At 38.5% G+C, this 14,590-nt stretch overlaps 1 protein-coding gene across 1 annotated transcript in view; it reads left to right on the plus strand.

Annotated features, from left to right (window-relative positions):
• Nucleotides 1-1,270: 1,270 nt before the first annotated feature.
• fliI (FLII actin remodeling protein) overlaps nt 1,271-14,590 on the plus strand; it is a 46,038-nt gene continuing 32,718 nt past the window's right edge. The window contains exons 1-5 of the mRNA XM_083134808.1: nt 1,271-1,389; nt 7,181-7,291; nt 9,310-9,548; nt 11,450-11,611; nt 11,873-12,093. Of these exons, the coding sequence (XP_082990934.1) occupies nt 1,288-1,389; nt 7,181-7,291; nt 9,310-9,548; nt 11,450-11,611; nt 11,873-12,093 (835 nt within the window). The 5' untranslated portion in view covers nt 1,271-1,287. The remainder of the gene's footprint in view (nt 1,390-7,180; nt 7,292-9,309; nt 9,549-11,449; nt 11,612-11,872; nt 12,094-14,590) is intronic.

Here is a 14,590-nt window from a genome sequence, read left to right on the forward strand (position 1 = left end):
ATATAATCGCAATTGATTTAAAAACTGCACTATTACACAAAATAAACATATCCCTTCTGATAGCATATTAAATCATTACCAGAATATTAAGTTTATTCCTGTATAGAGAAGTCCATTTTTGCTTTTCAAATATTTACAGCAAAATTAATAAATTTTCCGTGAATTGCATAACACACAGGATACTTCAGACTTCAGAAAGTGTCGCGTCGGTCTATAAACGGTAAATTTCGTGTTTAAGAGTCTATTTCGCATTTTGCAGTTCATTTCGCATCATTTCGAGACAAAACAGGGTAGGAAAATGCACCTCACACCTTTCAGAAACCTTAAAAATTAATATTGCAATGTGTTATTTCAAATTTCGTTTTCTTTTTGTCAAAAATGAAATATGCATGCTTCTACCGATGATGCTACAGCTCCTACCAAAATTTTGAGAAAATCAGAATTTTCAAATAAAAATCCGATAAGAACTTTAAAAAATCAAAATATGTAAATACGAAACCTCTTTTAAAGTGAGTCCTGATTACCATTTTTGTCTTTGAATACAATTTTAATAGACTGAAAAGCTCCAAAAATACGAAATATTTTATTATGCATCCTGCCCTCCAAAACGAAGCCATGTGTTATCCACATTTACTATTCCGGCCCCTCCCCCCCAAAAAAACTGCGTACGCCAGAGTATTGAACATTGTTGCAACTGAAATACAAAACATTTTATTTCTCTTTTAAATCATAGTTACCCTCATATTTCACTTTCAAGAACTTGTGCTTATTTTCAAGGCATCACTCTGAAAGACGCGTGTGCTTGGAATGCTGTGCTTTTCTCCAGGCTACATGGAAATAATAATTCAAATTATTATTATTATTGTTATTAGTAGTAGTAGTAGATGTAGTGATAGTAATAGTATTGTCCCAGATCTTTGACTGTGGTAAATTGGCCATTTAAAATTTTTTCCACAGCATTTTTCATAATATTTCACAAGCTCAAGGGGGGGGTTTAAACCCCGTAACCCCCCCTTGCGTACGCCACTGCTTCAAGAAAATAAAGTATTTTCAAGCCGATTAAGTTCAAAGCAACTACGGGGAAAAAATTCTAGATCCACCCATGATAAAATGTAAACAAATTATTCGATTGAATAATACAATAGATTGCGTTTGCATGAGCAAGTGAAATTTTTACCATTCATGCGTGATAATGATGTAAAATTACATGTTTGCAATCATATAATTTCGCAGGTTGAATCGTTTGTTCCAAAGAGAATATTTTGTTGCTTTCGTTATTTCACAAATATGTTCCCAGATAGCGCGCACATCGCAGTCGGAGTAAACATGGCGAACACAGGTGTTTTGCCGTTCGTAAGAGGAGTGGATTTTACGAGCAATGATTTTAGTGTAAGTATTTTTTGTAATCTCGGAAGGCAAGTTGTCGAATATTTTTGCATGCAATTGTCAAAGTAAGATGTGACATGACGCCTAGTCATCTGCAGTTGAGGTTAATCCCTGCCTAATCTGGTCAGTTGCCACCAGGAAGCACTACTCAAATTTTTATCTACTGATTCAATATATGTACGATGTTTATCTGAAATGTAATGCCACTAGTATTTAGTTAGTTACATGTAAATTAATACTAAAATCTGTTGGTGATAAAGTTACGGGTATAACTGTCAAAGTATTTTCTCTTCACCCTGAAGGCTATTTTAGAGGAATAGATTACAAAGGCTGCCTAGTCACATTGTAACACTAAAAAATTGAATTGTACTATTTTAGATAATATTGTTTACATAACTTTCTCCTTGATTGAGTTTGATTTATATATCCAAGCACATGAAAGAACTGGCAGCAGATAATAGCACTTTGAAATAAAATCATCTAAAATCACACAAAAACATCCTTTGTAACAATTAGTAATTTATTTTAAACTGAATTTGTAAATTTCATAATGTAGATTACTAGACATAGCTGAAAAATATAGATGTATATGAGGCGTTGCGGATACGAAGGGCGAAGGTCGACCCACTGTACCCCCCTCGAGAATTATGTCGATTTTTTATAATGGACAGATTTCAACGTTTTACGTAATATAAAAGTGGTTCCAGCGTTAGGAAACCACAAATAACGGAGATATTTGATCGCAAAGTATGACCCGCGTAAGCAAAAGAAACATTAAAATTTCGGTAACCACCAAACGTCTCTAATTCCCTTATTTTCGTATTTTTCACATTGATACTTACATATTCTGCATTCGTAAGGATTCTTCTATTTCGCGATTCGTTTTTGCAGGCAAATAATCTCAATTTTCGAAATATGGAGTATTTTTATTTTCATCGCTTTTGCTTGCGTTACACGTGATATGGCGGAGAAATCTTGACTAGCGTAGTCCATGATCAGTGGTTATGCAGTGTTGCGACCTTCTTCATAGCAAAATATCTAGGTACTAGTATGGAGAATACGTAAGTATGAATGTGGAAAGTACGAAAATAAGGGAATTAGAGACGTTTGGTGGTTACTGAAATTTTAATGATATGGATAACAACATAGACCTTTAGCCTAAAAATAAACTTCAGTCTGCTGACGTCAGAACGCAAGGTAGCAAGAGTGTTGTGCGATAAGTGATTGAAATAAAACAAAGCAACTGATTGTGAAACAGGTACACGTCTCATACTCTCACTTAATGGCGCGTGGATAGGTTAGTAGGGCCACGCAAAGGTTTCAATAGTGAAAAAGATAGCCCCACGAACCATTGGCGCTAGCCCCACGAACCATTGGCGCGTGGATAGGTTAGTAGGGCCACGCAAAGGTTTCAATAGTTAAAAAGATAGCCCCACGAACCATTGGCGCTAGCCCCACGAACCATTGGCGCTAGCCCCACGAACCATTGGCGCTAGCCCCACGAACCATTGGCGCGTGGATAGGTTAGTAGGGCCACGCATAGGTTTCAATAGTGAAAAAGATAGCCCCACGAACCATTGGCGCTAGCCCCACGAACCATTGGCGCGTGGATAGGTTAGTAGGGCCACGCAAAGGTTTCAATAGTGAAAAAGATAGCCCCACGAACCATTGGCGCTAGCCCCACGAACCATTGGCGCGTGGATAGGTTAGTAGGGCCACGCAAAGGTTTCAATAGTTAAAAATATAGCCCCACGAACCATTGGCGCGTGGATAGGTTAGTAGGGCCACGCAAAGGTTTCAATAGTTAAAAATATAGCCCCACGAACCATTGGCGCGTGGATAGGTTAGTAGGGCCACGCAAAGGTTTCAATAGTTAAAAATATAGCCCCACGAACCATTGGCGCTAGCCCCACGAACCATTGGCGCTAGCCCCACAAACCACTGGCGCGTGGATAGGTTAGTAGGGCCACGCAAAGGTTTCAATAGTGAAAAAGATAGCCCCACGAACCATTGGCGCTAGCCCCACAAACCATTGGCGCTAGCCCCACGAACCATTGGCGCGTGGATAGGTTAGAAGGGCCACGCAAAGGTTTCAATAGTTAAAAATTGGTTTCGAAAAAAATATTCGTAGCCCCACACACCATTCTCGGATAGCCCCACGAACCATTGGCGCTAGCCCCACGAACGATTCACGGATAGCCCCACGAACCATTCACGGATAGCCCCACGAACCATTCACGGATAGCCCCACGAACCATTCACGGATAGCCCCACGAACCATTCACGGATAGCCCCACGAACCATTCATAAATAGCCCCACAAACCATTCACGGATAGCCCCACGAACCATTCATGGATAGCCCCACGAACCATTCACGGATAGTCCCATGAACCATTGACAGATAGCCCCACGAACCATTCACGGATAGCCCCACGAACCATACATAAATAGCCCCCGAACCATTCATAAATAGCCTTAGAGATACTGGGCGAAAGGGGGGGTTATAGCCCCCATCAACCTCACATTGAGCACGCCACTGATCCTGTGCACGTCATGTTGTCGCAAGTTCGTAATCAGAAATGATGAACAGTAACTCACGTTTATTTACGTTCTAGAACTGTTACACAGTTACAAAACCGCGTATTTGGAAACACTGACCGGTTGTTACGTCATGAAACGCTCGCAAATATTTGGTTCACGTAGTAGACGGACATCAAGGGAACAGCTTTCGTGCATTGGAGTGACATTAATGTCGAAAATTACATGATTTACCGGCAAAAAAATTTCAACGAGGTGAAAACAAACTTCCAAGACCTTCCTAAAGTATAAATAAACCCATTTCGGTAAGTACTTTCTCCTGTAAAATTGAAGAAATACGTTTTGGGGATACGAAAATTTTACCAAAGAAACTCCTATTCTGGAATAGTATCACTTATTTTTCCCGTAAAAAATCCCAAACAGCAGCAAAACTAACACTCCTGGCGTTACAAAAACGTGATATCACTATCGGTACCAAATCTGACCCTCCTAACCTAACAACCATTTCCAATATGAACGAGAATACATAATTTTTGAAAGTACTAATAAAACAATGTGAAATCATTATTGTGACCAAACGTGGCCCTCCTAACCTAACAACTATTTCCAATGCTAACAAAAATATATAATTTTAAAAAGTACTAACCTTAAAACAATGCACTTTCTGCTACGTGGTTGCAGGGGCGAAATTTGTCAATTGGCAGACTAATCACACATTTTCATTGAGAGCATTACCACACTAAAAACACATGCCCACCTTCCAAAGAAAATCCGGGCATTACCGTGTAAACATGAAGGTCTCACTTATTGCACAACACTTTAGCAACCTTGTATTCTGACGTCACGGGGCCTACGTTTGTAGGTTAGGCTAGCTAGGTTTAGTACTCTTAGCCTAAATAACAATTTGTCATTGTATTTATGCTAATGCTACCTAACCTAACAGACCTAACCTAACCTCGTAGGCATTCCTAGTCTGACGTCAGAACACAAGGGTCTCACTTATTGCACAACACTTTAGCAACCATGTGTTCGGACGTCACGGGAGAGAGCTTTTTAATTTTAGGCTTGCTAGGGTTAGTTCTCTTACCCTAAATAATAATTTGTCATTCTATTTATGCTAATGATACCTAACCTAACCACATAGGCATTCCTCGTTTACCGAAACATCATCTGCAGTAAATCTCGTGCTCCCTGACGTAACACCAGGATTGCCAACCTTCAATCTCCGATATTTCCAACACGGCCCCAAGTTACAAACAACATGTTCCTTCATATCACATGCAGATGGCAACGATGAAAATGACATTATAAATTGTTCCATCAAAAAATTCTCATTACTCCACTATAATACATCTCTTAAAGCTAAAAACAACACAAATTGTTCGTATAGAACATAATCTTCATAAATGACAAAAATCATCACCTTATCGCGGGGGTACGGAGGGTCGATGGTACCAAATGCATTTCAAGTTGTCAGGCACAGTGCGAACTCCACAAAAACATGGTAAGAGTAGGTGGGAAAGTTTCCTGCGTGATTTCCAAGGTTTTTTTTGTTGAGTTTGCCCCATGCCTCACAACTTGAAACACATTTTCCTCAAAATGTACTTTTGTTGAGTTCGCCCTTCATATTGGCAACGCATCATATGTTTGGAAGGTATAGGTTTGATCAGTAATGCCATCTAGAAACCACACCTTTTTTTAATTTTTTTTTTAAAGTTGACACTACTAGGATTATTGATGAATTCATAAAATAGAGGAGGGAATGACAAAGTTCTCATTGTTTAATTGCGATTTCATCATGGTAGTTTGGCATTTTTCTCATGATTTGATTTCTATTGGCAGTTAAAACATCCTTCGGAGTTTTAGCTATTACTTATTGCATGTTTGCTTAAGAATGGTTTTTCACTTGCATATACTCCTATGTGATTCTTCTATTGCAACCAGCCATTTGTTCAGTGTCGTCTTAGTTACAGACTGCTGCTGCCATTCTGTGGTAAGAAAGGGTTTCATAGTTATGCAAGTCAGGTTTAGGGCTCTTAGTATGCAAATAATGAATCTAAATCTGTTCATGGTTAGGTTAGGCAGGCCAGGTTTAGGGCTTTTAGCATTACAATAATTTCCCCTAAATGCTTTCAACATCTCATGATGTTGGTCTCAAGCATGACACACCTTTGAACCTCATGTTGGCAGGATTCTGTTGAATGCCTTGTCAATGGGAAACAGCGATATTTGTGTAAGGTACCTTTGTGTCTTGTTTTCGCCGATAAATTGAACTTTTCAGAACTCCAACAGTGGTAATTACTTTCACCAAAGTTGAAATTTACTGTAACAATCATTTCTACAATTCTGCAATATTTCGACTTTCTCCTATGAAAAAAAAAGGAACATTAACTAAACATTCAGAACTGTTACCAAGGGAACAAATTCAGAAGTATGCATGTCCAGCCCAGTATTTGAACCTCTGGTTTTACAAAGAGTGATTTATTGATCCACATGAGAATAGTAATGTTGAGTGGTCGATTTACTATTTTTCCAATGAAGGTCCCTGATTTGAATCATGACCTTGACATGAATGTTCCTTTGTGATTGTCCATTGCATTTCATCCACCGATCGTTCATCCTCATTGTTGCCATTAGTGTAAGGAAGCAGAATAGCATGTAAAATAGAAAAATGCAAGTACTTGCTACATGTAGCATGGTCCAGACATGTAATATAACACTGTTAGATCAGTTTGCAATAACTGAAATGATAATGTGAGTTTGTATAGAAACATGAAATATTCAGCGTGAAGCTTTTGCATGCATAAACCCAGCTCTTCTTTTCTTTGAGGGTGTTTCTGATGGCACAGTTGTTCCCTTGTAACGAGTCCAATTCTTGATACCCGGCAGAGGCACATCGTTCTTTGAATCCCACGTTAAACTGTAGGTCCATTCCCAATTAGTCTATTGTGCATCAAGTGGACTTAAAACAAAATTAAATTCTCTAGTTATGTTCTTGTATTCATTGCAATTTCCAGATATTATATTTTCCAGGTTCGAATCCTGGCCTGGACATGGATGTTTGTGAGTGTTCATTCATCAATTTCACCATATCATCACTCATCCCCATCTTTGCAAATTAGCCAAAAGTGGCACAAGAAGCAAAGTAAAATAAAGCAAATCAATCAATCATATATTATATTGTTGGTGTAGATAATGTGGACTACATTGGGCATTGCAGAGTTTCCATTTTCTTAATGAATCTTTTACTTCTAGGAAGGGAAATTTCCAGATGCCATGCGGATGATGACTGGAGTCCAGTGGCTGAAACTGGATAAGACAGGCCTCTCTCATATTCCAGAAGAAATGGGGAAGTTGATTAAATTGGTAAGGCTTGCCATGCATTGAGTTTTGTGAATTTTTAAACCTATTCTTCTGATGAATTGTGTATAAATTTTGCATGTTTTATGTAGTTATACCAAAAGAACTTTGTGTGATTATTAGTATACATAAATTTGGTACCAGTTGTTCAAAAGCACGACTATTTTTTTTAGCATAAATAACCTCTATGACAGGGTTGTTTTTTTCATCATCCAATGTATCTTTGAAGTGAACACTTCTTTGACTTTTACATATATATGGCCCCTCAGTACAACAAAATAACAATTCCAACCAATATTTATCTGGTAATATATAATTGTATTATTTTTACAATTTACATAATATGACACTGGACGCACGTTGGGCGATTAAGTTTTCAGTTTTCGGGCCAGATTAAGATGCAGTTTTTGTATGGGGGGTCATGTCGTGAATATAAATCCATGAAGTAGTAGTAGTACTATAGGAGGCCATAACAATTATTATTATAAACTAATAACAAATGATAATGAATATATTTGTGGGGAGAGACTTGTACTGTATACACCAGATGAGCGAATATGTAGCACAACTATTAGTTTCTTTTAATTCAGATTTTTAAACCTTAATATATTGAAATACATGATCATTTCCCTATTTTGCTATAATTATTACCCACCTCAATCAAGCAATGATTGTCCAAGTAAGAGGCCAGAGAATGTTAGGCACAAAATGTATGTTGTATGACCTCTCACGTATAACTCTTACTTCTGGATTTTGCTGGTGTAGTCGGTAGGACATCTGAGTACCATTCAGGTTCGATTCCCAGGGTGCGTAATCTAAGGCCAGAATTTATCCAGCCTTGTCCCAGCATAAAGCCACTCTGGGGCTCACCCAGCCTGAAATCGATGTATAACTGGGGAAGGTTGCTGGAGCATGGTGCTGATAACATCACCTCCAAAATGGCTAAGATAGAGAATGTGTGGAACCCTACCCCCACATCCCCTGCCTTCATGGCACGGTGCTATATGCACGAGAAACTTTACCTTACCTGGATTTTGGAAAACCTTTCTCATTAAACCAATATGAATACACAAGTACTGACCCAGCTTCATCTTCCCCACAGTTAACCATACTTGAATACTAATTAACTTAATATCATGGTTTTTATCGACTCGCATAAGGTTTTTGTCTACAATGAAATGAAGGATAGCATTCAGGCAGGTTAAGGTGGGGTGTGACAATTTCGCACCAGGCATGCATTTATTTCAATATTGTCGGAATGGTCACTGCTACTAATGAAATTCTACACATAATTTGAGAGTGTGAATTTCTCCCAATGTTGCAAGTTGCAATGTTTTAAAGTTGTCTATTAAGCTAGATACTGTGTTGCAGAACCTTATGCGCATAAAATAACTAAATTTCACCTTACATTGAGCTAAAGTTGACTTTCAAGGAGCTAGACTTAGGAAGGCTGGATAAAGTGCCTCCCATGGTAATTTTAGTTGTCAAGGGAGTGGGGACCTGCTATTACCGGTAACTTTAAAGTGATGACAATCTATTCTTAGTTTTCACCGTGTAGATCTGACGGCATCACCCATCTCAACAATCCACCGATTGTCGTATGAAATCGAAAAGATGGGCTTACTGGATAACAATATTGTCATCTTCACCTCAACCACGGTGCTGTATAAAAGTAGCTGAGGAGGTAAGAGGGGATGGGGTGATGCGATGCAGCCAATATAATGATATCACACCATGTGCAAAATTTATACTCATGGCAAAAGTTGGTCTATGTGGGCCAGAGCTAGTGATAGCATCATAGTGGGGCAGGTGCAACAGTTCACAGCCAAGCAAGTGCAAGAAAGAACCAGATCTGGCTCCAAAAGAGCTAAGTTGGGAACAATGCTCCCCAGCTGCCTAGAGAGAAGGACCTAGGGGAAATTGTCCCTGTCCTGACCTGTTTAACCCCTCCCTTCTCTCACAGTGTCATGCCACGAAGCTCATTCCAAAGTATAATTCTGTCTCATTGCTTTCTGTGAATTCAGGAGCACCTTTCTATGGTGCGGAACCAACTGGAGAAACTCTATGGAGAGATAACAGAGCTGGGCTGCTTGCGAACCCTCAACATCAGGCACAACAGGGTGAAGAGCTCCGGGATCCCTGCTGAGCTCTTCCTCCTGGAAGAGTTGACCACTTTGGATCTCAGCCATAATTTCCTGAAGGAGGTTCCCGATGGGCTGGACAGGGCTAGGTCTTTGCTGGTTCTCAACCTCAGTAACAACCAGTAAGTATCACCAGTCTTTTATTTGATGATGGGTTGTGGGGTGCTTCACATCCTGCATTTCTCTAATGGATATTGTATTTCATTCTTCATTATATTATTACCTTTTTCCCTTACATGAGTCGAGAGAATATCGTAGTAATTGAAATTGTATTTTTTCATATTTGTGTGTCAGAATTATAGTCATGATATAATATGTGCAGTCATTAATTCTGTATGTATTTATCAGTAGATGTTGGTTTTTTAAACACTTGTCTTGTCATTACTTATGTCAAGGTTCAAATAGATCAGAGTGTAGCCACAACAACAAGATGAGTAGGGTGAGACTTCATTGAAAGTACCATAAAAACACATTAATCCAAAAGTGACCTCAAAAAGATAAGAAGTAATTCAAGGTATTGGTTAATAGATAGATGGAAGAAAAGTACAATAACATATGAAGCATAATCATGAAGAAACAGAATGAAACTGAACTAAAGGAAATAGTAATGAAGATTTTCAAACAAGAGGAGTAATTGATTGATTTGGTGCAAGTCAACTTTATGCACAGTAAGGCTAATCGGGACTGGACCTACAGTTTAAAGTGGGATCCGAACCACAAGAGTAGGAAAAAAGCAATAAAGTGTATTCATGATGGATGCATTTTTAATATTGTGTACGTGAAATTTCATGTTTCCATGTTGCCAATTTAATAGTTTCTTTCTGATTACTTTCGAAGGCCTTCATTCACTGAGGATACAGCATCTGGGACAGAGATGGTAGTGTGTCACTTTGAAATTTATCAGGGAAAATCTATCAAATTTTCAACGTGGAAACATGAAATTTCACGAACACAATAAAGTGTATGAAATATACAAAGAGTGCAGGGTGTCCACAAAGTCCTGTCCCTTGAACTTTGTATAGCTGTAAGTTGGTAACGAAATGTCGGAGATGAATACGACTTTAACACGAGAGAGCATGGTCCTTTGGCATGTTTTTGCGGTTGAAATTAATACAGCACGTACCTGAAGAAACGCAGGAGGGGGAGGGGTATAGTGCAGGGTGGAGAAAAAAAAAGGAACAAAATCATATTTTTGCCCCAAAACTCAATTCCTGGTTTATGACAACTTTCTCTGAACTTTGTCTTTATGTACACAGAATTGTCGAAAGAGGCTAATTTTTTTTGGTTGCAATGTGTAGGGTGACAGAGAAATCAAATATTATGACGTCAGCAGGGAAACCCACTTTTTGCACATTTTCACAGCAGTTTGCAACGCTGCGAGCATCAAATTGCATGTCACGATGCATACTGGGTATGTACACAACATGGGAAGAAAAAAGTACTGACATTGACGAATACATATTTATTTTGAGAGTTGTTGGAAATTAGTAACAAACAGTAAACTCGTTACATGGGTGGCAACACTGGTCTGAACACTCGCGTCTAAAGCAAATGCTGGAATGCCCATCCCTCTGTTCCAAGGCACATTGCAGACGACGCCGTAAGTTGCGGAAGACTTTTTTCACGACTTGTGGGCTGATGTTGTTAATGGCATGCATAATGTTTGCCTGTAGATGTTCTAATGTTTGTGGATTGTCAACATCTTTTAAATAACCCCACAAGAAGTAATCTAGTGGGAAGATGTCGGGGGAACGAGGGGAACACAAGCCCTTTCCAAACAATTTGTCACGAAAAAATTATCTCAAGAAAGGCATTGTTTCGCGTAATGAATGACTTAAGGCCTCATCTTGTTGAAACCATGCGTCTCTCTCTCTTCCTCCTCTAACATCGACACAAATTCCTGCACAATGTTCATATACACTTTATGTTTTCAATCATGTATTTATTGTACCAAAAATTACTTTTTAAGTTTTCAATCATGTATTTATTACACCAAAAAACAATTTTTTGTCCGGTGTTGCAGAATAGACTCCATTCCAAATTCCTTGTTCATGCACCTGACCGATCTTCTGTACCTGGATCTCAGCAACAATCGACTGGAGACCCTTCCTCCACAGACTCGAAGACTGGCTAACCTGCAGACATTTGTGCTGAACCACAACCCGCTTGGCCATTTTCAGCTCAGGTACGTGTGCTCAATCCCTTGCTTGAGCTTGTATTCTAATCTTGTGCTGCTTCTTTGCAGTTGAAAGCGGAGATTTGCAAAGTTTCAACTTTGGGAATAAGTATGCATTACTTAAAGGGTACATTGTTTATATTTTTGATCACGTGACTCATCTTCAGTGTCGCATTACATGTTTTCTGTTATCAAATCCAGCAAGGTTGAAGAAAGTGGACTTTTACATGCATTGTGTTGTTTAATATCACTCTAATCATGCCATTTCAGACAGATTCCGTCGCTGATGAACCTCGAGACACTTCACATGAGGGACACCCAGAGAACATTGAGCAACTTCCCAACGAACCTTGAGTCTCTCACGAACCTTTCCGACTTGGATCTTGCAGAGAACAACCTCCCCAAAGTCCCCGATGCCCTGTATTCACTACCAAATCTTAGACGGTTGAATCTTAGTGATAATGAAATAACAGAACTCTCAACGGCAATAGGTGAGTAGGTGACGTTACTGAAGTTTTTAAGTATTTCATATTTACTAACAACATGTTGGGTACGCCTACTTAGTTATTTACTATAATTATTTATGTCAACTTAAATATTTTCAGAATTTTAGTCTGGTCACCCCAATGGTACAGTGGTAATGTCATTGGCTGCAATCAAGGCATCCCAGGTTCAGCACCCAGTGGAGTTAATAGTGGTTTGGATCCCACTTTAAACTGTAGGTCCAGTCCCGATTAGCCTTACTGTGCATAACCAAACACCAAATCAGTCAATCAATCAAACCATAAAATGTGATCAAATGTACTTAAAAAGAAAGAATTTTCTCATTAACAGCAGTACATTCTTAAAAAATAAAGAAATCTGGTGAGCATTCCACAGACCTTATCATGAAATAAAGTTTTTTTATACATTTTAAAGTCATTTTTAACTGTTTTACCTCACCTTGAACTTATTGTCCTCCATAAAAAAGAATGGTGGTTGGTCCAAAAGTTATCTAGGGGGCGAATGTTTTCATATTTGCATGTTTTTTTTCCTTAAGGAAAATTCATATGTTCCCAACAGGTTTATCCATTTCACTTGATGTGGTTTACTCTGGTAAAGTTTTATAGTGCATAAAAATCCATATTTGGGACGTTAGTGCATTTTCATATATTGGGAGTAATTTTCATGTAATTGTTTGTTTCAAGTTTATCTGCTTCATTTTCCCTGTTATTTGTGTCAGCATTAAAAAATAGCCTACTTCGTGTAGCATGGGTCAAGGACATTCCAAAACTCATCTCATAGCGTTGCAGCTGGTCTGGTTGTGAAGATGAAGAAAATATACCCTTTCACAAACCAACGACCTTTCAGAGATGAGAGTCACATTTCCAAATTCCAGCGACAACACTGGGGTTGTGTTATTTGAGAATTATCTGTGAAGGTGTGTGTGTGTGCTGCACAAGTGACAATAATTGCCGAAGAAGATAAGAAGTAACAGCATTGCTCCAAGAGTATGTGGGAGGCAACAATGCTTTTACCACTGAGTAGAGTTATTTATTTTTAAGTATGCTCTAAACATATAATACACTTCAGGTATTTAGAGTAATTTTTGACAGCTTAAATGGAAATTTGTTGAAATGCAAATTTGTCATGCTTAAACAGAGCTTCCATTTTTGGTAACAGAAAACATTTGTTTCCTGCGTAGGCCTGGATATATTCATGTTAATTTTTGTGGAGAATGCTGCTGTATAACCTAGTGAAGGATCATTCTGTTATTTGAGTGCAAAATAAGAAGACAGTAGAAACTAGGGAATGATGGTCAGATGATGAAGATATGCACTATGAGTGCATTTTATTCTTAAATTAGACATAATAAAAATATAATAATTTGTTAAAAACACTAACACACACAAACAGCAGATGGGATCGACAGTGCTGCCGAGCTGTCGATCCCATCTTGGGATCATCCTCAGGGCTGGTCGAGGGCTGGTCGAGGGGCGACGGAAGGGATGCAATATGGCATATACCCCGAGAAACACGAGGGTCGTAATATGACAGTAGAAAATTTCTTACGTCACGTGCCGGCAACATATTTCTTAAAAACACTAAAACACACACAAACAGCACGATAAAGCTCGGCAGAACTGCTAAAGTGTTTTTTATCGTGCTGTGTGTGTGTGTTTTAGTGTTTTTAACAAATATGTTGCTGGCAGGTGATGTAAGAAGTTTTCTACTGTCATAAAAATATAACTTTTTGCAATTATGTCTTGATGGATTGCAGCTAAATATTCAAACAACATACTGGTGAGGATTAAACATGATTTTTGGGTGATTTTCTTCATGAAAGTAGTAGTGTTTGGAAGTGTTTATTTTACTATTAAGGTAATTTGAAGGAGAAAGATGGCAGTCCTATAGAAACTGAGATAGCATCCGTGTCCCAGGTTTTGATAACAAAAATTGTCACAATTATATCTCGTATATAACCTGCAGCACAATTTGTTAAAAAAAATATGCTTTTCTTATTCTTTGGTCTAAAGCTGCTGTTGTGCATTATTTTCCATTAAATCTCATGCGACAAATAGCATTTGTTCGACTCCCATGTTACGGTAGGTGCGAACCACAGATTCATAATGCAGATGATTTGCTGCCTGAGTTCAATATCTGCCTATAATACATTTATCTGTGTGCGAACTCTATTGCCACCAGAACCGCACGTTAAAGGTAGCAATCAAGCATTGTATTAAGTATTAAAAGTATGGTAAAATTTCGTTGATAGTTTTTAGCAAACAAAGGTTAGATTTTTTTCTTCCTTTGTCCATCCAATCTCTCTTTGATATTGCTCAAAAGAAAATATTATCAGGAGAAGTTGAGAAAGCTGAATTGTAGAAGCAGTTAGCAATAACTTCCAGAAATCCAGGTTTACAGTTCTTCTGACGGGTGAATTTGGTGTTCCAGGGGGAACCTGTCCAGGATTTGCCTGGGTATTCCACAACTGAAATTTATATATTT

This window comes from Lepisma saccharinum, chromosome 14, assembly GCF_977018435.1.
Source record: "Lepisma saccharinum chromosome 14, izLepSacc3.1, whole genome shotgun sequence".
NCBI classification, from domain to species: domain Eukaryota; kingdom Metazoa; phylum Arthropoda; class Insecta; order Zygentoma; family Lepismatidae; genus Lepisma; species Lepisma saccharinum.